The 23,294-nt window shown below is 44.6% G+C and overlaps 1 protein-coding gene across 13 annotated transcripts in view; it reads left to right on the top strand.

Moving 5' to 3' along the window:
* Positions 1 to 23,294, top strand: part of CTNND2 (catenin delta 2) — a 3,400,942-nt gene that overhangs the window by 1,211,183 nt on the left and 2,166,465 nt on the right. For 8 of the 13 annotated variants that reach the window (XM_077269507.1, XM_077269503.1, XM_077269504.1 and 5 more), the window contains one exon: positions 7,090 to 7,408. In XM_077269507.1, coding sequence (XP_077125622.1) covers positions 7,090 to 7,408 — 319 coding nt within the window. The remainder of the gene's footprint in view (positions 1 to 7,089; positions 7,409 to 23,294) is intronic. The other 5 variants (XM_077269511.1, XM_077269508.1, XM_077269506.1 and 2 more) reach the window with 1 other exon arrangement.

Raw genomic sequence — 23,294 nt, 5'->3', positions numbered from 1 at the left:
TGATTGGGCACATGGCAGAGCTCGGAAGGGAAGGAGCGCCATTTGACTTTTTAATGCAAGATTTGCTGGAATTGAGATCGGAACCCATGTCGCGATTGGAGAGCCCCTGACGTGCCTAAACAGTGGAAACCCCCACAAGTGACATTATTTTGGAAAGTAGACCCTCTAAGAAACTAATCTAGATGTGTGGTGAGCACTTTGAACCTCCAAGTGCTTCACAGAAGTTTATAATGTAGAGCCGTAAAAAAAATGTCATATTAATTTTCACAAAAAATGATTTTTTGCCCCAAATTTTTTATTTTCCCAAGGGTAACAGGATAAATTGGACCCCAAAAATTGTTGTGCAATTTGTCCTGAGTACGCTGATACTTCATATATGGGGATAAACCACTGTTTGAGCGCATGGAAGAGCTTGGAAGGGAAGGAGCGCCGTTTGACTTTTCAATGCAAAATTTGCTGGAATTGAGATCGGAACCCATGTCGCGTTTGGAGAGCCCCTGACGTGCCTAAACAGTGGAAACCCCCCACAAGTGACCCCATTTTGGAAAGAAGACCCCCTAAGGAACTTATCTAGATGTGTGGTGAGCACTTTTAACCCCCAATAGTTTCACTAAAGTTTAGAATGTAGCGCTGTGAAAATTAAAAAAACATTTTTTCTTTCCACAAAATGATGTTTTAGCCCGCAATTTTTTTTCCCAAGGGTAACAGGAGAAATTGGACCACAAAAGTTATTGTCCAATTTGTCCTGAGTACGCTGATACCCCATACACGGGGGGAACCACTGTTTGGGCGCACGGCAGAGCTCGGAAGGGAAGGAGCGCCGTTTGAAATGCAGACTTAGATGGATTGGTCTGCAGGTGTCATGTTGCATTTGCAGAGCCCCTGATGTACCTAAACAGTAGAAACCTGCCACAAGTGACCCCATATTGGAAACTAGACCCCCCAAGGAACTTATCTAGATGTGTTGTGAGAACTTTGAACCAACAAGTGTTTTACTACAGTTTATAACGCAGAGCCGTGAAAATAAAAAATATTTTTTTTCCACGAAAATGATATTTTAGCCCCCACGTTTTTATTTTCCCAAGGGTAACAGGAGAAATTGGACCACAAAAGTTGTTGTCCAATTTGTCCTGAGTACGCTGATACCCCATATGTTGGGGGGAACCACTGTTTGGGCTCACAGGAGAACTCGGAAGGGAAGGAGCACTGTTTTAGTTTTTCAAAGCAGAATTGGCTGGAATTGAGATCGGACGCCATGTTGCGTTTGGAGAGCCCCTGATGTGCCTAAACAGTGGAAACACCCCAATTCTAACTGAAACCCTAACCCCAGCCCTAACCCTAGCCCTAACCCCAACCCTAACCCTAACCCTAACCCTAGCCCTAACCCTAACCCTAACCCTAGCCCTAACCCTAGTCCTAACCCTAGCCCTAACCCTAGCCCTAACCCTAACCTTAATGGGAAAATGGAAATAAATACATTTTATAAAATTTTATTATTTTTCCCTAACTAAGGGGGTGATGAAGGGGGGTTTGATTTACTTTTATAGCGTTTTTTTGGCGGATTTTTATGGTTGGCAGCCATCACACACTAAAATACGCTTTTTATTGCAAAAAATAGTTTTTGCATCACCACATTTTGAGAGCTATAATTTATCCATATTTTGGCCCACAGAGTCATGTGAGATCTTGTTTTTTGCGGGACGAGTTGACGTTTTTATTGGTACCATTTTTGGGCACATGACATTTTGTGATCGCTTTTTATTCTGATTTTTGGGAGGTGGAATGTACAAAAACCAGCAATTCCTGAAATTCTTTTAGGGGGGTGTTTATACCGTTCCACGTGTGGTAAAATTGACAAAGCAGCTTTATTCTTCAGGTCAGTACGATTACAGCGATACCTCATTTATGTATTTTTTTTTATGTTTTGGCGCTTTTACACAATAAAAACTATTTTATATTAAAAAATAATTGTTTTTGCATCGCTTTATTCTGAGAGCTATAACTTTTTTATTTTTCTGCTGATGATGCTGTATGGCAGCTTTTTTTTGCGGGACAAGATGACGTTTTCAGCGGTACCATGGTTATTTATATCCGTCTTTTTGATCGCGTGTTATTCCACTTTTTGTTCGCCTGTATGATAATAAAGCGTTGTTTTTTGCCTTGTTTTTTATTTTATTTTTTGCGGAGTTCACTGAAGGGGTTAACTAGTAGGATAGTTTTATATAGCGGGTCGTTATGGACGCGGCGTTACCAAATATGTGTACTTTTATTGTTTTTTTTAATTTACATAAATAAATGGATTTACTGGGAAATGTTTTTTTTTCTTTATTTGGGGATTTTTTAAAAAAAATTTTTTATACATTCTATTTTTTTTTTTATTTCTACCATTGTCCCAGGGTGGGACATCACTATATTAGATCAGATCGTTGATCTGACAGTGTGCATAGCACTCTGTCAGATCAGCGATCTGACAGGCAAGATTAGGAGGCTTTCCGGCGCCTGCTCTTAGCAACTCTCAGCAGGCGCCGGCTAGCCAGGTCATTTCGTGACCCGGAAGGAGTCCTGCGGCCATCTTGGATCCGGGGACTCCTTCCGGATCACCGGAGCAACGCGATCTCATCTCGTTCCTCCGGTGGGAGAGTGCGATCCCCCTCTATGCCGCTGTCACTACTGACAGCGGCATCAGAGGGGTTAAATGCCTATGATCGGCGCTAGCGCCGATCGTGGGCATTGCTGAGGGGTGTCAGCTGTCATGTACAGCTGACACCCGCACCCGATCACCGCGGCGCTCAGCGCGAGACCGCGGTGATCGGTGTGCCGTACTAGTACTGCGGCTGGCACAAATGCAGTGCCGGCAGCGCAGTACTAGTACGGCGCATGTCGCGAAGGGGTTAAAGATTAAAAATAATGGTCTATGAATGTCTGTACTTAATTCCTGCAGTACTCGAGGGTGTATCCCATCCGGCCCAGAGATTTGTCAATTTTAGTGATTTTTAGACGCCGCCATACTTCCTGCTGGGTTAAGAAGGTGACATTTAATTGGGAATTTTTATCACTAGTCATTTTGTCTGCCATGGGATTTTCTTTTGTAAATACTGATGAAAAAAAGTAATTTAGCACGATGGCTTTTTCCTCATCCTCATCCACAGTTTCACCCAGACTATTTTTAAGGGGGCCAACACTATCATTTTTTAGTTTCTTACTATTTATGTAGTTAAAGAATATTTTGGGATTATTTTACTCTCTCTGGCAATGAATCTCTCTGTCTCAATCTTTGCTGCCTTGATTTGCTTTTTACAGAATTTATTAAATTTTTTGTATTTATTTAATGCCTCCTCACTACCTACTTCCTTTAATTCTCTAAATGCTTTCTTTTTGTCCCTTATTGCGCCCCTTACAGCTCTATTTAGACATATTGGTTTCCTCCTATTTCTAGTATGTTTATTCCCATACGGTATATACTGTGCACAGATCCTATCCAGGATGCTAATAAACGTCTCTCATTTTCTTTGTGTATTTTTATGTCTCAGGATATCGTCCCAGTTAATTGCACCAAGATCCTCTCTCATCCGTTGGAAATTTGCCCTCCTGAATTTAGTGTCCTTGTAACCCCTCTATTACACATCTTATTAAAGGATACATGAAAACTTATTATTTTGTGATCACTATTCCCCAAGTGACCCCCAACCCTTATATTTGATATGCGGTCTGACCTGTTGGTTAATATTAGGTCTAGCAACCAACAACCTTTTGGGTATGTGTCCACGTGCCGTTTTACATCCGGAATAGCAGCAGATTGAACGCTGCGTGGAGCCGCAGCGTTCAATCCGCAGCGTCCAGATGTTACAGCATAGTGAGGGGGATTTTATGAAATCCCATATCCACTATGCGTGGTAACACGTACCCGGCGGCCCTGCGATTCCGGACATGCGGCACGTCTTTTTAGATTGCAGCATGTCCGTTTACCTTGCGGCAACGCTGCGCCGCCGCAAGGTAAAACACAGGGCCCTATGTGTGGGGTGTGATGATTCCAGATGTGTGCAATGAACACATCCGGCATCATCGTGTCTCCAGAAGGGGGTGGCGCTTTGGGATTTAACAATGGTATACCCACAATAACTAACAAAAGCACAAATCTGTCCCTATCTCGGCAGCAGCTCTCCCTACACTGTCTGTTTCCAGACGAGAGTGTGATGAGCAGGTCTCTTAAAGACTTGATAATGCTGTGCTGCCAGCCAATCACTGTAATACCACAAAAAAGATGGCTGCGGCATTACAGTGCATGGCAGACAATCCCTGCATGTTGATTGGCTCTGTACAGAGTGCCAATCATGCAGGGTGGAGACCCGAGCTGCCACCGAGCAAACCCGGAAATGCTCAGTTCTCGCCGCGACCGTGAATACAGCAATGCTCGGGCGAGTAACGAGCATTATCGAGTATGCTCACAGGGAAGCATTGATGGATCACAGATCCAAATCTTTGTTACGTGATTCTCTCTGGCCACGTGAGATAACGGGCCTCCTGTCAGTAGAGAAATTAAGTCTAAAATAAGCGGCTGCCTATTATCCCCTAGGCTGTTCCCTCCTACACGCTGTGTCAACCCTCTGGGCTGTGCAGCCTCTCTCATATCTGAGTGCATGATTTTCCATCCAGAACCATGGATGTCCATAACTTTCCACCCGTAGCTCTTAATGGAATGGTGGCAGTGCCAATGGGTTCTGCTGGATTTTATCTGCGCAGGGAGGCCAAATATGGATGCCGTATTTAATTCCTGGTAGTTATGCATTATCACTCAATAATGCCGGGTTCTATAGGTGGCTGCTCGGGATGGGCTTGTGTGGAAAGGGATGCAGATTCCGATTATGTGCTTGGCTAGGCTCAGAGATATTGCATTCTTTTATTATAGGTAATTTTCTAGATTCAATATCTCAGAGCCTTGCACTGGTTAGCCTGGGATTTGTTGTGCCATGATGGCAGCCTGAGTTAAACAAAGGAAGCCAATTCTGCACAAGAATTCTCACCCCTATGATAATTGCTGGGGACACATGGTCTATGCATTTTGGCCTCCCTGGAGAGAGCATCAAAGGCCTGTTTGCTTGGGCTAATTAAAGAAAAACATTGGTCTTGGGTAATCCCAAGGGTAGGGGCTGAGTTTAGGAGCAAGAATTTTGGGGCCAAACTGTATCTGACAGGCATTCCATCAGATATCAAATGATATCAATTAGATATCATTTTCTCATATCTCACAGTGTTTTTTCTACATTGATTGCATCTTCATGCTGTAAACTCTGCGTTGTCTGACCTCAGTGTGTTGGTAAAGTTCAACAGATGAGAAATAATTTGAAGTTTTGTATTCCAGCTCACACTGACTTTCTCTTTCTTACAATGTGTCTGACGAAGATTATTATCATCTTCAAAGACAGATATTGTTGGATAGAGCTTGTAAAAGCAAGCACTTTTGCAATTTACTGCTTTTTAAAATGTGCATTTGTTCCTGAGATTATTTTCTTTTGCTTTTGGCTGTTTGCCTAGGTGAACAACCACCACTCTGTTTAGCTTGAAAGCACTGCACCAGGATTAGAAGATGCCCTTTAGTAATATGGGCCAGATTAAAAACAGTGCTTCCAAGCTCAACAGGAAAGAGGTTGTAAGCACTTTGCGTGTTTTGCTATCTCTATCTAGCAGCATTGGTCGGTCTCCAAAGCAATGAGCTGTAAAAAAAAGTGTTAATATGTCAAGAAAGACTTAAAATTTTAATAAGCAGTAATTATCCAACAGTAGCTATTTAGGAAGGTAGGAATGACCCTTTAAGCACATTAAAGCAATCTATTTGCACCAAACTAAACTAAAGTGTAATTAGGTTAGGCTATACATTCAGTCTTATGAACAGCTGACATATTTACAGTGCTTTCTTAAAGTGTCTTCTCTTAAAGCTAATTTGTCATCAGAAAATTATCTATTGCTTTAATTAGGTTTTGAGTTACATGAATTGTTAAAATATTTGACAATATTTTTTATTTAATAAAGAAAACACAAAATTAGTCATAACTAATTAGTAATTACTTAGTAATAATTTGTTTCATGGTTACTACATTTACAAAGGGCGTTCTTTTCAAGAATAGTTTACATTATTTTCCTTCTCATCAGAGGCAGGATTACAATAACTGATCATTGATATACAGCTGGTATCAAAGGATCCACCAATCACAGTAGATGATTTCACACCTGACGCTGCACCCTCTCCTTTTAGGCCGGAGTCACACTAGTCTGTAATACGGACGAGTGCTATGCGATAAAAAATCGCATAGCACTCTGACCAGTATTTCTCTATTGGGCAGCTCACATCTTCAGTTTTTTTCTCATCCGTATTACACTTGCGAGTGAAATCGCAGCATGTGCGATTGTTCACGTATCTCAGCTGAGAAACGTCAATGCAAGTCTATGGGTGTGAGAAAAAAATCGCACAGCACACGGACCATCAGTGTGACTTGTGAGAAATTCTCAGGCATTGGGCAGGTAATAGGAAAGGCTCAGCCATTATTTGCTCATTTTGCAAGTTTGTGAGAAAATCTCACCATACCGATGACATACGGATACTTTTTTGAGAAAAAAACGCATTCTGGCATTGCAAACGGATGAGATACGGATCACCATACGGAGAACATTTGAGCGATTCTCAGCAGACAAAATCGGACAGATTTTTTATACATTGTGTGTGACTCCAGCCTTACAATTATCTTTTCACTCACTCATTAAATACAAAAAAAATTCAAAAGATAGAGTCTGTTTAGTGCTGCTAATATGAATGTAGATTCCCTGGAATGACAAGAAATTAGAGTCTAAAAAAGCCCAAGTGGCCAGAGCAAAAATTCCAAGATTTCTAACTTTTATTTTCAATAAACATGGTGATATGGGACAAAAAATCATTGTGAAAAAAATATATTCAACACAAAAATATTAAAGCAACAGGCCATATTCTGATGGCACATTCCCTTTAAAGTATATTTTAATAGTTGATCTAATGGTTAATTGAATGTTTCTATTTATGTCCCCTGTACTTGTGTGTTTGTGTGTATTTTTCCTGACTAGACCTGGTTAACCATTTCTGTGAACAGATCCTTAGTTTTTTACTTTGTCCCTACTTTCCTGTCATAGCCCCATCTTCCCCTGGTGTCGACTCCGTACCTTTACAGCGTACAGGCAGCCAACATTGCTCTCAGAACGCAACAGGGACCTTCCAGAGGGCCAGTTATGCTGTAGGCTCTGGATCGAATTATGCAGACCCATACCATCAGCTGCAGTATTGTCCATCTGTTGACTCACCCTACAGTAAATCGGGGCCAGCTATACCACCTGAAGGAACATTAGCCAGGTCTCCATCTATTGATAGCATACAGAAAGATCCAAGGTAAGTGTCACTTTTGTTTCTACAAATATTGCCTGTATTTAATTTTCAAAGCAGTTTGTGATTAACATAATCGGTTTTAATGATATTTTATGTAATCCTTTTTAGCATAAATGTAAACTTGTAGGGAATCTGTCAGTAGAATCAACACTCCTACATTGTATATATGGGCATGCAGGTCACAGAAAGTCATATAAAATGAAACCTTGATATCTGCAGTCCATTGTTTTCCTTTTTTTCTTTTTTTTTTACTTAGGGTACTGTCACACAGTCACACTTTGATCGCTACGACCGTACGATCCGTGACGTTCCAGCGATATCCATACGATATCGCTGTGTCTGACACGCAGCAGCGATCAGGGATCCTGCTGAGAATCGTACGTCGTAGCAGATCGTATGGAACTTTCTTTCGTCGCTGGATCTCCCGCTGACATCGCTGGATCGTTGTGTGTGACAGCGATCCAGCGATGTGTTCGCTTGTAACCAGGGTAAACATCGGGTAACTAAGCGCAGGGCCGCGCTTAGTAACCCGATGTTTACCGTGGTTACCAGCGTAAAAGTAAAAAAAAAAAAAACGTACATACTTACATTCCGGTGTCTGTCCTCCGGCGTCTCAGCTTCTCTGCACTGTGAGCGCCGGCCAGCCAGAAAGCGAGCACAGCGGTGACGTCTGACGTCACCGCTGTGCTTTCCGGCTCTGCTGCTTACACAGTGGAGAGAAGCAGAACGCCGGGGGACAGACACCGGAATGTGAGTATGTACGGTTTTTTTTTTTTACGTTTACGCTGGTAACCAGGGTAAACATCAGGTTACTAAGCGCGGCCCTGCGCTTAGTAACCCGATGTTTACCCTGGTTACCCGGGGACTTCGGCATCGCTCCAGCGCCGTGATTGCAACGTGTGACCGCAGTCTACGACGCTGGAGCGATACTCATACGATGCTGCGACGTCACGGATCGTGCCGTCGTAGCGTCCAAAGTGTGACTGTGTGACAGTACCCTTAGTTACATAGGTTGAAAAAAGACCTAGGTCCATGAAATTCAACCTTTCTCCACCAATTGTTTTTTTGTCACTAAATTAACTATAACTCGTAATGTTCTGTGTATTGAGGAAATCATCTAGCCCTTTTTTAAAAGCTGTTATAGTGTCTGCCAGTACTACCTCTTCTGGAAAGAGCATTCCACATTCTGACTGCTCTAACTGTAAAGAACCCATTCCTATTGAGCTGTCGGAATCGTTTTTATTCCACCAATAATGAGTGCCCCTAGTCCTCAGTATGGTCTTTGTAAGGAATAAGTCATGCCCCAGTCCTTTGTACTGACTACATATTTATTTATGTATAAAAATGAGATCCCCTCTGAGGCATCTTTTTTTCTAAGCTGAACAAGCCCAACTTTTTCATCCTCTCATCATATGAGAGGTTTTCCATCCCTTGTAATAATCTTGTTGCCCACATTTGAACTAAACTTTTTTAAATGTGGGGCCAAAAACTGGATCCCATATTCTAGATGTGGCCTCACAGGTAGTGATGGGCGAGCACTAAAATGCTCGGGTGCTCGTTGCTCGGGTCGAGCAAATTGGAATAGTCGGGTACTCGACCCGAGCAACGAGCCCAATGTAAGTCTATGGGAAACCCGAGTATTTTTACCGTGTCTCCCCCCCGGGGTCCTTTTAAGGTCTAAAAACATCTGAAAATGATGGAAACACTGCTCAAATGACACAGAAACATCATGGGGAGTCATCATGGGGAGGGACATCATGTCAGAGTTTCACGCCATTTTTACAGGTGCACCAAAAAAAATGCAAAAGGAAACCAAAATAGATTTTGATGGGAAATATGTTAAGGCACATCCTTTCCAGGGTAATGACTTGTATATAAGGCAAAATAATTAACCGCAGACCAAAATGTTCCTCCACCATTTGGGCTCTGTTCACACGCAGCATTTTTTGATGCGTTTTTCAACTTTAACATTGCTTTCAACAAATACAAATGCATTCACTGGGAAATGTCATTGTAATGTTTAACAACCCTAGCTGGCCATGTGGTGTGTGACACATCATCAGTCACATCTTGTTTCATTTCTGAAGGAGTGACTCTTAAAGTAACAAAGCCTATTTTTATAGTGGCATCAGGTGGCATTAATATTCGTAAAGGGCCATTATTAAACAGTGCGTCTCCTATACTGTTATTGCCTATACAGTGGGTGGCTGGGCTACCAAAAATTACAACGCACCCCAATACCCCTTTCACAAGAGGTACAGGAGGGCTTCCTGAAAAAATGTTTCATTGCAAGGCCTGCCATGCTATCAAGTCATATGCACCTTAAGATTCCTTTAAACCCAGGTATTGAATTGCCACAGGAAAACCCACTTCACATTATTCATTTTGTACTCCTATACTGTTTTCCTATGTATTGACTGTAAGGCCTGCCCTGCTACCAAGTCATATGCACCCCAAGAAGTCTTTGAACCCAGGTACTGGATGGCCACAGGAAAACCCACTTCACATTATTCATTTCCTACTCCCTTACTGTTTTCCTATGTGTTGACTGCAAGGCCTGCCCTGCTACCAAGTCATATGCACCCCAATAAGACTTTGAACCCAGGTACTGGATGGCCACAGGAAAACCCACTTCACATTCTTAAATTGGTCCTGTCGTCCTGTTTCCTTATGCATTGAATGCAAGGGCCGCCTTGACCCAAATTTGCACGCACCCCAATCCCTCGTTGGAACAAATATGGAGGGGGGCCTCCTAAAAAAAACTGTCCCGTTACAAAGGACCGGGTCTTCTAGACTTGTAATGCCCATACACTAAGTGCATGGGCTGACAAACATTTCTCCATGGGGGGTATATTTTTTAAAAATTTTTTATGGGGATCATAGACACCCTTGCCAAAAAATTGACTGCTGTAGCAGCATAGAACACGTTCACCCTGGTGTTCTAGTGGAGGAGAATGATGAGACGTGGAGGAAGGCCTCATTAAAAACTAGGCCCAATTTAAAGGAGCTGGTCTCCTAGACTTGTAATACTCATACAGTAAGTGCATGGGCTGACAAACATTTCCGTCTGGGGGAGTAAAATTTATTTTGGTTTCAAATTAGTAATGGGCATAAACACACCCTTGCACAAAAATTGAGTGACTTTTGCATCACGGAATACATTCACCCTGATGTTCTAGTGGTTGTGGATGATGAGGATGAGCATAAGGAGGAGGATAACACCAAACAGACCAAATCAGGAAGCGTATAGCCATGTGTGGTTGTGAAGAGGTCCATGAGAATACACCTCCACAAAAAAGACAATGTATTTGAGATTATGTTTTGCTGTTTTCATTCGGTGGTGTACAGAAGTCTTGCCGAATCCAGGCCTTGTTCATTTTTCTAAGCGTCAGCCTGTCAGCATTTTCAAATGACAAGACGATGCTCTTATCTGCTATAATTCCACTAGCGGCACTAAAAACCCACTCTGACAGAACGCTAGCAGCAGGGCAGGCCAGGACCTCCAAAGTGCAGAGAGCCAGTTCATGCCACGCGTCCAGCTTTGATACCCAATAGTTAAAAGGCACAGAGGAATCACGGAGGACATTTATACAATCAGCAAGGTACTCCCTCAGCATCTGCCCAAACACTGCACTTCTTGTGACAGCACCCCTTGCCTCTGTGTCGGCACGATGGTAGGGTCTGAGAAAACTCCCAGAACTTTGCCATTGTTCCCCTGCTTGTGCTGGACTGTACTTCTGTCTCTCTCGCTTGGACTCCTTGGTTGTACAACAAACTCTGATGTCTGCTGCCAGCGTTCTCAGATGGGACTTTTTTTTAGTAATTCCGCTACAATGGTCCTCTGGTACTGCAACATTTTAGTACACCTTTCTGCCTTTGGAAGAAGAGATTGAAAGTTCTCCTTGTAGTGTAGGTCTAGAAGTGTCACCAACTAGTAATGAGTGTCACTGAAAATATTAATAATGCGGCGGTCACGGGAAATGCAGCGCAACATAAAGTCAGCCATGTGTGCCAGACTGCTAACAGGCAAGAATTCCGTGTCCTCACCAACAGGATAACTGACCATGCTGTCCTCCTCCTCCTCCTCCTCCTCCTCCTCCCTGTCTTCAGGCCATCCATGCTGACCAGACAGTATGACAGCTGTGCTTGTACTGTACTGTCTATAGCGCATAAAAGTAGCTCCTGTTCTTCCTACTCCTCCTCTTCCTCATTGTCTACCAATTCACATTGAGACAACATGAGGCTGGGCTGAGTGTAATCACCCTGTGTGGTTCCTTGCTCCATGTTGTTGTGTTCCGCGTGCAATGCATCTTCACATGCACCGTGGACTGGGAATTGGCTTCTACGCAAAACAGTGGAAGAAGCAGTGGTGTCACCTGCAGACAGTGTTCCTGGAGCCTGGGGTCCAGCCCACAAAGTCAAGTCGGGTGCTTTGCTGCCATGTGCCTGATCATGCTGGCATGGCAGGTGCTGCAAATGGCCTGTTTGGGGTTATCGGCAGAGTCTTTAAAAAATAACCAGACTCGGGAAGTTCTAACAGTTGGAATGGCAACTTCCGTCATGTTGGTGTTACGCGGAATGGATGCACGTCTTCTGTCTGCAGCCACCACACTGCTTCTTCCTGCCTGTTGGGGTGCTATGCCTCCTTATTATTATTATTATTATTATTATTATTATTAATATTTATTATAGAACCATTTTTTTCATGTTGCTTTACATGTGAGGAGGGGTATGCAAAATAAAAACAAATAAAAGTAACCCATCAAAAATCTTAGTGACATTTTCAATATCAAATAATCCTATAGCAAGTATAATTAGTCATTATAATGTCCCAGGTGGTGGACCAGAGTTGAGGCCAATCATCTATTTCATAAAGAACAAACAACTAGAGAAAGAAGGATGATAAACAGGCCAATATAAATGTAAAAATAGAAAAAAACTTTATTCAGATTCAATACATGTGACAGATAGAGAAGTGGGTACAACCACAGTGCATATAAACAATTAAACACTTAAACCTAAAGGGACATGGGGGCCCTGGCTAGTATCGTCCAAATAATATATTTACTGATGGCAGTAAGTAGTAAAGAAAAGCATAAGGAAAACCTGCTGACCACCCCAAAGAGGGCGTGTGTAAACCCAATCATGGAGTGACCTCCCCGGGACTAGAAGATCATGCTGAGTTCAATAAGACTATTTTGGGATGACGGGTTAGCTGTCATAGAGTAAAGTAAATTTCTAAATAGATTATTAGCATACCTAAGTCCTGGTCCGATGAGTTACCAAAGATATAGGGGGAAATAACACAGCAGGAGCCAGCGGCCCCCATGTCCCTTTTGGTTTCAGTGTTTAATTGTTTATATGCACTGTGGTTGTGCCCACTTCTCTATCTGTCACATGTATTGAATCTGAATAAAGTTTATTTTTATTTTTACATTTATATTGGCAGGTTTATCATAATAAAAACAAGTACAATAATCTTAAACAATACAAGTCACAACTGGTACAGTAGGAGAGAGGACACTGGCCACGAGGGCTCACAATTTACAAGCGTTGGGTGAGAATACAATAGGTGAGGGTAGAGCTGTTCATGCAGCAGTTTGGTCGATTGGTGGTTACTGCAGGTTGTAGGCTTGTCGGGAGAAGCAGGTCTTCAGGTTCTTTTTGAAGGTTTCAATGGTAGGCGAGAGTCTGATATGTTGTGTAGAGAGATCCAGGGTAGGGGTGATGCGTGAGAGAAATCTTGTATACGATTGTGGGAAGAGGAGATCAGAGGGGGGTAGAGAAGGAGATCTGAATGTCTGGTCTATTAGATATGACGAGATCCAGGATAAGGCCAAGTCTGTGATGCCAAGGGATGAGAGGGTCTGTAATATTAGGGAATGGTCCACTGTGTCAAAGGCAGAGGACAGGTCCAGGAGGAGGAGAACAGAGTAGTGTTGCTTGCTCTTGGCGGTCAAAGAGGGAGCAGGAAGAGGGGTGGGAGGACAGTTCAAGATGGACATGTTGTTCCAGTAGTTTTGAGGCATACGAAAGAAGTGATATAGGGCAATAGCTAGATACAGAGGATGGTCAAGAGAGGGCTTTTTGAAGATAGCTGTGATTGAGGCATGTTTAAAGCTAGAGGGGAAAACACCAGTTGTTAGTGATAGGTTGAAGCGATGGGTTAAGGTTGGGCTGAAGACTATGGTGAGGTTTGGGATGAAGTGGGATGGGATCGGGTCAAGTGCGCAGGTGGTGAGATGTGATCTTGAGAGTAGAGTGGAGAGTCGATCTTCTGTAATGGTGGAAAAGTTGGTTTTGGAGGTGGAGGGCTGGGCAGTTGGGAGGAAGGGCTCTGGGAGTTGTCGACCAAAAACTGTATCTGATGGTATCAATCTTCTGTTTGAAAAATGAGGCAAAGTCTTCAGCTGAGATGAGTGGGGAGGCAGAGCGGTGCTGGGGGATGGAGGAGAGAATTGAAGTTCCCCAATGTGTTCTACTGTCCTCACTCTGCATGTCCTCCTGCCATGCTGGGTCAGTTACTATGTCATCCACCACCTCGACTTTCACATCCGCACCCTTCTTCCCCTCCTGACTTTCTGCCAATTGTGTCTAGTCATCATCCACCTCTTGTGACACTTTCCTACCATCGCCTTCGTGTGACCATGGCTGCTCAAATCTTTGGGCATTGCTGCATGAAATCTCATCTTGCCCCACTTCAAGTTGACCAGTAAAGAGTCCAGAATCTTTAAAGGGAAAAGTGAACAGCTCTTCAGAGTGTCCAAGTGTGGGATCAGTTGTTTCAGGGCATTCGGCATTGTGGGAGGAAGGCGCATAAGGGTGATTAATATGCGGTCTACATGCATGGCTACTCAGACTTGACTCTGTGGAAGACGTGGTGGAGGTGGTGGCTAAGTGTCTGGAAGCATTATCCGCTATCCAACCAACAACCATTTCACACTGCTCTGGCTTCAATAGTGGCGTGCTGCTGTCCCCTAGAAACTGGGACAGGAAGGTCGAGCGAGATGATGTGGGTCTTTGTTTTGGCCCACTTTCAGCTTGGCCATGGCCTTGTCCTCTGCATGCACCATCAGCATCATGTCCACTTCCCCACCCCTTGCCGTGCCCATTTTAAATGGACTACTGAAATATTTTAAAAGTTCAATACAAACGGATTAATTTTGAGAAAACTTATATGTGATCAGTCCTGAAAAGAAAGTATTTGGAGACCACAGATTGACCAGGCATCTAACTGAGATAACAGACTGTTTCAATATGTGGCCTGTATTTTTTTTAATTAACCACAAAATACTGTAAAGACCAAGGGTAGCAGACAAAAAACTAGAATGTATACCTGAAAAGCAAGGATTTGGACATCACAGATAGAACAGGTGTCTGACTAAGATAACAGACTGTTTCAATATGTGGCCTGTATTTTTTACATTTTTTTACCACAAAATACTGTATAGACCAAGGGTAGCAGACAAAAAACTGGAATGTATGGCTGAAAAGCAAGGATTTTGACACTACAGATAGACCAGGCGTCTGACTGAGATAACAGACTGTTTCAATATGTGGCCTGTATTTTTTGAACCACAAAATACTGTATAGACCAAGGGTAGCAGACAAAAAACTGGAATATATGTCTGAAAAGCAAGGATTTCGACACCACAGATAGACCAGACATCTGATGGAGATAACAGACTGTTTCAAAATGTGGCCTGTAATTTTTTTTAAAAATGTAACCACGAAATACTGTATAGACCAAAGATAGCAGACCAAAAAGTGAAATGTATGCCCGAAAAGCAAGGATTTAGACACCACAGATAGACCAGGCGTCTGATAGAGATAACAGATTGCTTCAATATGTGGCCTGTATTTTTTGAACCACAAAATACTGTACAGACCAAGGGTAGCAGACAAAAAAATGGAATGTATGCCTGAAAAGCACAGATTTGGACACCACAGATAGACCAGGTATCTGACTGACATAACAGACTGTTTCAATATGTGGCCTGTATTTTTAAAAACAATTTCTACCACAAAATACTGTATAGACCAAGGGAAGGAGACAATAAACTGGAATATATGCCTGAAAAGCAAGGATTTGGACACCACAGATAGACCAGGCGTCGGACTGAGATAACAGACTGATCAAAATGGCCTTGAATTTTATTGGCCCACCAAAATTGTCAATAAGTAGGCTATGACACTAAAAAAAAAATTGGAGTACTAAAATTGGTAAATATTTAGCGCAATGATATGCGATACATGTGGCGTACAAATTACAGTGATAAATATAAGAACTGTAGCTAAATATTTTTGGCCCAGCTGCAGATTTTTTGGTCAGCAAATTGGTGTCAAAAAATGTTGTAAGACACTCCAAAAAATACTATAGTAGCAAAAAGAAAAGCCAGAATTTTCTGCGTACTCACATCTGATGCCTGGGGAAAAAAAAAATTCACGCTCTTGTATTGAATTGACCTGGCTGTAGTCTGCAGTGTGACCAAGCAAATAAATGTATATAAAGAGGGGCTATGGATTGCTTTACAATAAAATTATCAGGTATAACGCGCAAAAAAACATCCTAGCCACGAATATCTGCAGCTACGTATATATAAAAAACGCAGCAGCAGACAGTAATGGAACCTTTTGATGTATGCAGTGAGATCTATATACTCACACAGAGTGCCTGAATGCCTTGCACTGATGTGGATATGTGCACATAAACTCCCCTGCCTACCTTGCGCTGCAAACTATGTACCCCCAATTTAGCACAAAAAAGACTGTTGGTTTATCAGGATTTGTGGATGGAAAACTAGTAGACCCACATTAACTAATAAAAGTAAAAAACTGACCCTATCTCAGCAGCAGCTCTCCCTACCCTAGTTGAGTACGGAGCAGAATGCAGCGAGCAGAGCAGCGCTAGGTCTCTTATAGACCTCATGACGCTGTGCAACCAGCCAATCATTGTAATACCACAACAAAGATGGCTGTGGTATTACAGTGCATGGCAGACAATCCCTCCATGTTGATTGGCGCTCTAAAAAGCACCGAAATTAAAAGGAGGAGACCCGAGCTCCCGCCGAATAATCCCAGAAATGCTTTGTGCTCGCTGACTACACCAAGCACAGTGTAGTAGTGGCAAGCACGTTCGCTCATCACTACTTACAAGCAATTTATAAAGGGATAATACTATGTTGGGATTGCGGGATTTTATCTCTCTTTTTATACACCCTAAAATCTTGTTTGCATTTGCGGCTGCTGCTTGACATTGAATACTTACTTGTAACCCGAATCCCCAAGTCCTCTTGTTCTTTAGTCCCAAGTATGGTAACATTTCATGCATATGTAGCAATAGGAACACTCTGTCCTATGTGCATTACTTGACATTTATCTACATTAAATCTCATTTGCCAAGTGTTTGCCCATTCATAAATCTTATCCAGATCGCTTTGCAAAATTGTAATGTCAAGGTCAGATTTTAGTATCATTCATAGTTTGGTGTCGTCAGCAAAGACTGACACTTTAATCTCAATCCCATCCAAAAAGTCATTAATAAAGAGGTTAAAAAGAATCAGTCCTAGCACAGAGCCCTGCTTTACCCACTGCTGGCTATATCCCAGAAAACGTACCATTTATGACGACTCTTTGTTTCCTGTCATTTAGCCAATTGCTTACACATCTGCATATAGTTTCTCCTGGTTCCTGGTTATGGAGTTTCAGTATAAGGCCTCTTTCACACTTGCATCGGTACGGGGCTGTCGCAAACCTTCAGCCCGACGTACCGATGCACGTTGTGAAATTGCGGCACAATGTGGGCAGCGGATGTAGTTTTTCAACGCATCCGCTGCCCATTCTATAGTCGGTGAGGAGGGGGCGGAGTTCCGGCCTCGCATGTGCGGTTGGAAATGGCAAATCCGACATGCGAAAAAACTTTCCCTTGAACGTTTTTTCGTGCCGACGGTCCACCAAAACACGGCGGATCCAGGGCACGACGGACGCGACGTATGTCCATACGTCGTGATCCGTCAGCAATACAAGTCTATGGGGAAAAAATGCATCCTGTGGGCACATTTGCAGGATGCGTTTTTTTCCCAAAACGACGGATTGCGACGGATTACAAAATAGGCTAGTGTGAAAGTAGCCTAAGGCTGTTATATGATACAGTATCAAAGTCCAGATAAATCACATCAGTCGCACTACCAACATCCAGACTTGCACTTAACTCCTCATAGAAACCCAACATGTTAGCTAGACACAGCCTATCTTTCATGAATCCATGCTGGATGTCAGTTATTGCTGTATTTTCTCTTCCCCCCATGATAGTACCACGGAGAGAGGGGATCCACCCTCAGGGACAGGAAACCTGCAGGTGAAAAAGGCGGTACCTCTCTCCCGCATCAGTTGGTTTCCCATCCCTGATGGGGAACCTACAGCAACAAACATACTTTAGATCATCGTGGGATGCCGGGGACTGACCAGTCCGATCCAGGCAGCGGGGGTTCCCTACCTCGGCTGGGGCAGTTTTTTCTCCTTCCCTGAAGTGCCCCCGTCGGGGTTGGCAGACCTTGAGGGTGTGCGGGGAGATGCAGTGAAGAACAGGACCTGAGTCTGCCTTTCCTGAGAGGTTCATAAGCCAGGCAGGTAAATGACAGCGGTCACTTGGGGAGACCACTGCCAGAACATCCACAGGGGGCATGCTGGCTTGAGGGTGGTGGCTGCCACCTCAATTTACATGGCTCCGGACCAGCCGCTCTAGAAGGTAACGGCGGTTACCTCACCACACATCCGCGGCGCCTTCGGAAGGTAAGACCGGCAGCAAGACGCAGGCACGAGACAAACCCCCCTGTGACGCGAGCGGCGCAAAGCACTACTGGGAAATCAGTAGTGCGCATGCGAGAGGGGCGTTCCCAGATATAAAGCGGTGCATCACTGGGAAATCAGTGATCCCACAGTGCCGAGTCACCTGAGGAGGAGGGAGGAGGCCGGCAGAATCTATTTAAAGCCCTAAATGGCGGGGGAACAGCACCTAGACCGCTATGAGTGATCAGGAGCAGCCGGAGGAGCAGGACCTGCAGGTTCAGTCCCCTAAGCATGACCAAAGGCAGAGGCAGCACAAGCAACGCCACCACCCATAGCGGCAACAGCGTAAGGAGGACGCTTCTTACCAGCAGCGCAGCAACAGTGGTCGTTCAGTGTCTCAGTGCAGCAGAGGCTCCTGCAAAACTGCACGGCCAGAAGTGGATCCAGTTGTGGAGATAATCTCCAGGCCAGAGACGGTAACTCTCTTACTACAGGAGGGTAAGTGATCTTCATGAAAGTCCACCCTTTAGTTAGGGTCTGTTATCTGTTTTCTAGGGGAAGAAATGTATAGCTAAATTCAAACATAGGGCATGTGCAATATGCACAGAAGAGCTGCCCACCACGTGGGGGAAAAAGTTCTACGCTGCATGCATAGAGCAATCAATCCAAGAAGAGTCTCCGAATCTTGCATCAGACCTTAGATCACTGATAAAAAATCAGGTAGAAGATGCCCTCAAAGGCATTAAAAGCTCAAAGAAAAAACATAGGTCCAGGCACAGATCCCCTGAATCCAGTATTAGTGAGGCGGAGAGCGACCTGTCCGATTCAAGTAACTCGTCATCTTCCCAGTCTTCCTCATTATTCTCAGAAGGGGGGTCGCAGCTCCTTCCCGATAGAAGAGACTGATGCTCTTGTAAAGGCTGTCAGAACAACCATGGGACTAGTAGATGAACGGCCTAAGAAAACTGCCCAGGACCTAATGCTTAGTGGATTAGAGCGAAAAAAGCAGAGGGCTTTCCCAATAAATGAAAAAATCCACTCCCTAATCAAAAGAGAGTGGAGAGACCAGATAAAATGGTTCTCCTAACTACAAAGAGGAAGTATCCCTTTGATGACCCTGTATGCTCTCTTTGGGTGAAAGTGCCAAAGCTAGATGTGTCGATAGCCTCCAAAAGATTTGCCCTGCCCTTCAAAGACATGGGGACATTAAAGGACCCCATGGATAAAAAGGCAGAAACTTTCTTAAACGGTTCCTAGGAGGCAGCTGGGGGAGGATTAAAACCAGCTATAGCAGCCACATTTACTGCACAAACCTTAATGGTATGGATAGACCACTTAGACTCACAGCTGAAAGGGAAAGCCCCCAGAGAAACTATTCAAAAATTGGCCTTTGTAATGAGAGGAGCAGCAGCGTTCTTAGCAGATGCATCCGTAGACTCAGCCAGGTTAGCGGCTAGGTCCGCCTCCTTCTCAAATGCTGCAAGGCAAGCCCTATGGCTCAAATGCTGGCCGGGAAACTTGCAAACCTGCAAACTAAAACTAAATTATGCTCCATCCTGTCTGAAGGCGAGTTCCTGTTTGGATTGACTATAGATGACATCCTGGACAAAGCAGAAGACAAGAAAAAATCTATTGCTGGGTTCCCCAGCCAGTCCTACAGACGGCCTTTTCGGAGCAGCAGATTCATGCGGCGAAAGCCCCCGAAAGGCAATAAGGATGGATGGGAAAATAAAAGTAATAAAGGCAAAGGGTTTATGTTCAATAGACCCCCTGATAACAAAAAGCAACCACAATGAAGGTGTTCCCCAGGTCGGAGGAACGTTAACCTACTTTTTCCCGGCATTGGAAAAAATATCCAGAAGTTCTTGGATCCTGGACATAATGTAATAAGAAGGTGCCTAAAATTGAAATTCCATGCCCTTCCAGCCAATTCCTTTATAGTAACTCCTCAAAAAGCAGCAGAAGAAGAGCAACTAGCCCTTCAAAAAGAAATTCTGAATCTGATAGAGAAGGACGTGCTACAAGAAGTCCCCTACCAGGAAAGAGGCAAAGGTTTCTACTCCCCTCTCGTTCTCTGAAAGAAACCAGACGGGATGTACAGGACAATCATTTTTCTGTCGTGCTTCAAGACTGTATTAGACTTAAGAGTCTTAGACTTACTATCACGTACCCATCCACCTGGACCATCAACAATTCCTAAGAGAAGCAGTAACGATTCAGGGGGAGGTAAAAGATTACCAGTTCAGAGCACTCCCTATAGGCCTGGCCATTGCTCCAAGAGTATTTACCAAAATAATGGCGGAAATTATAAGTCATAAGAGAACAAAACATTCTGATAATCCCATATCTGGACGATCTCCTAGTAATAGGCACCTCCTCTCATCACTGCAAACAACAGCTTGACAAGGTCATGAAGTCTCTGATGAGTCTGGGATGGATGCTAAATTTATCCAAGTCCAGAGTCATACCGAGTCAGGTATAGGAGTACTTGGGAATAATCCTAGACTGGAACAAACAAAAATGTTATCTCCCACTGGGAAAAATTCAAAATATGATACAGATGATATAACGTATAAAAGACTCCCCTGTCACCACTTTGAGGAAGGCAATGTCCCTGCTGGGATCAATGACAGCTTGTATCCCGGCGGTCCAGTGGGCACAAAGCCATTCCCGGGAACTTCAATGGGAAATATTAAAGGCAGGGGCATCCCTAGGCAGGAATTTAGAAAGGCAGTTAAACATCTCATCAAAAAGGGTACACTCCCTTGCATGGTGGGCGGATTCAGTCAATTTAACCAGAGTGTTCCCTGGGTATGGCTAACATCCAAAACTCTAACCACGGACGCAAGCCCTTGTGGGTGGGGTGCGCACCTAGGAGATCAAATATCCTTTACGATACCCTGGAATTACCATCTAGCTTATGCTTTTCCGCCAATAGCTCTGATTCCCTTAGTGTTGAGGAAAATTAAGGAGGACAATGCAAGGGTAATCTTGCACCTTTCTGGCCACAAATGATATGGTTTTCATGGCTGAGGATGATGTCCATCTCAGACCCTTGGGTCCTTCCAGACATTCCGGACCTCTTATCCCAGGGGCCAGTGAAACATCCACAGGTAGAAAACATACACATGACAGCTTGGCATTTGAGAGGGAACTTCTGAGCAGTAGGGCGTTGTTAGGGGTCGAGTTCCCACCTCTGCACAGGGGGAATCTCGGGCCATCTCCGCCGCGGTCTCCCATTCTTCTCCTGCCGCAGTGGAGCCTGCTCAGTGGAGACATCGGTCCCAGCGTCTCGCTCAGTCTGTGCAAAGGGTTACTGCTGATTTTCCAGCTTCTGCCATTGAAGCCAGTGCTGGGCAGTGGCGAGCAGACGCTTTTGGGACTGTAAGGTTTCTCTTACTGAGAGTGTTGGGGGACACTCGCTTAGCCGCGATATTTAAGCACACAGCATGGGTTTTTATATCAAAACAGTTCATACGGTTTATTAAGCCACGTAAACCGGGTTTAAACACAGTTCATTACATAGAACACAACAGGCACCAACAGTCTCTTTGGTACCTGACGGGAGCTCCTGCTCCACCTTGCCGACTCTTCCAACAGCCTTTGGGTAAGCTGCCTAACGGGGATCACCAACTCGCCTGGTCAATACACAGTAGTCGGTCCAGACCTCACCGAAGGACTCCAGCTTCCCCACACTCTGTTAACCCTCTTCCGGGTAAGCTGCCTAACGGGGATCACCAACTCGCCTGTCCGGCACACAGTAGTCAGTCCAGACCTCACCGAAGGACTCCAGCTTCCCCACACAGTAACAGACACCGGCCCAGCAGATCCTGGTGCTCACCTCGTACCCACAGGTCCTGGACCCCGTCCTCCACCTATTAGCTTAGGTCCTGGACCCCGTCCTCCACCTATCAGCTTAGGCCCTGGACCCCGTCCTCCACCTGTCACAACAGGTCCTGGACCCCGTCCTCCGCCTGTCAGCTTAGGTCCTGGACCCCGTCCTCCACCTATCAGCTTAGGTCCTGGACCCCGTCCTCCACCCGTTACCTTAGGTTACCAGGATCACGCCGGTGGCCTAGTCCATGTTCTCAGGTGCTTGTAGGACCCTGGTCATTCCCAGGCCAATCCAGCAGCATTCACCTCGTTCTTAGGTGCTTGCAGGACCCTGGTCATTCCCAGGCCAATCCAGCAGCATTCACCTCGTTCTTAGGTGCTTGCAGGACCCTGGTCATTCCCAGGCCAATCCAGCAGCATTCACCTCGTTCTTAGGTGCTTGCAGGACCCTGGTCATTCCCAGGCCAATCCAGCAGCATTCAGGACCCTAGTCATTCCTAGGACAGTCCTGCATCTTCAGGACCCTAGTCATTCCTAGGACAGTCCCCGGGACCCTAGTCATTCCTAGGACGGTCCCACCGGTCAGCGTTGTTCGGGACCCTAGTCATTCCTAGGACAATCCCCGGGACCCTAGTCATTCCTAGGACAATCCCCTCGGCCAGGTCCATACACAGGAACCACACAGGTTTCACACAGGACCTGCCGGACACGCCTCTCATGTGACCCACAACCTGGTCACATTATATACCTGAAACCACACCCCTGGATGGGTGTGTGGATGTGTGGCTAGTCTGACCCTCCCGTCTCTCATGACTAGCCTAGTAAGTCACCCAAACTTAACTATACACATTGCAACAAAACTCTTGAGGGACTACAGGTCCCAGCATACCCACAATACATCTGACTTACTACGCAGACTCCTTCCGCGACACACATCGGCCATTCATAACACTGCTGATTACAGGTACACCATGAATATCACCACAACAGATACGCTTCCATGCATATCTCACAGAGCGCACAAAGCGCCCCCTAGCTACCACAGGGGTCACTACACCATCACATATATCACAGGACTAAGTCCTGCTTTTCCCCTTCTGAGCCTGCACAGGGTAAGATCTCTCATTGGAGATCAAGGGTCACATGCTTGGATACTGCAGCAAAGCCCATTAGTTCTCCAGGAAGGTCCTGAAGGTGCTCAGGCTCTGTGGCAGCCTCTCATTTGTCCTTCTAGGAAGGTCTTGTACTTGCTGCAGCTATAAAAGGT

Source organism: Ranitomeya variabilis, chromosome 6 (genome assembly GCF_051348905.1).
Source record: "Ranitomeya variabilis isolate aRanVar5 chromosome 6, aRanVar5.hap1, whole genome shotgun sequence".
NCBI lineage: Eukaryota > Metazoa > Chordata > Amphibia > Anura > Dendrobatidae > Ranitomeya > Ranitomeya variabilis.
The sequence above is the reverse complement of the archived record's forward strand: the minus strand, read 5'-3'. Positions and strand labels throughout refer to the sequence as shown.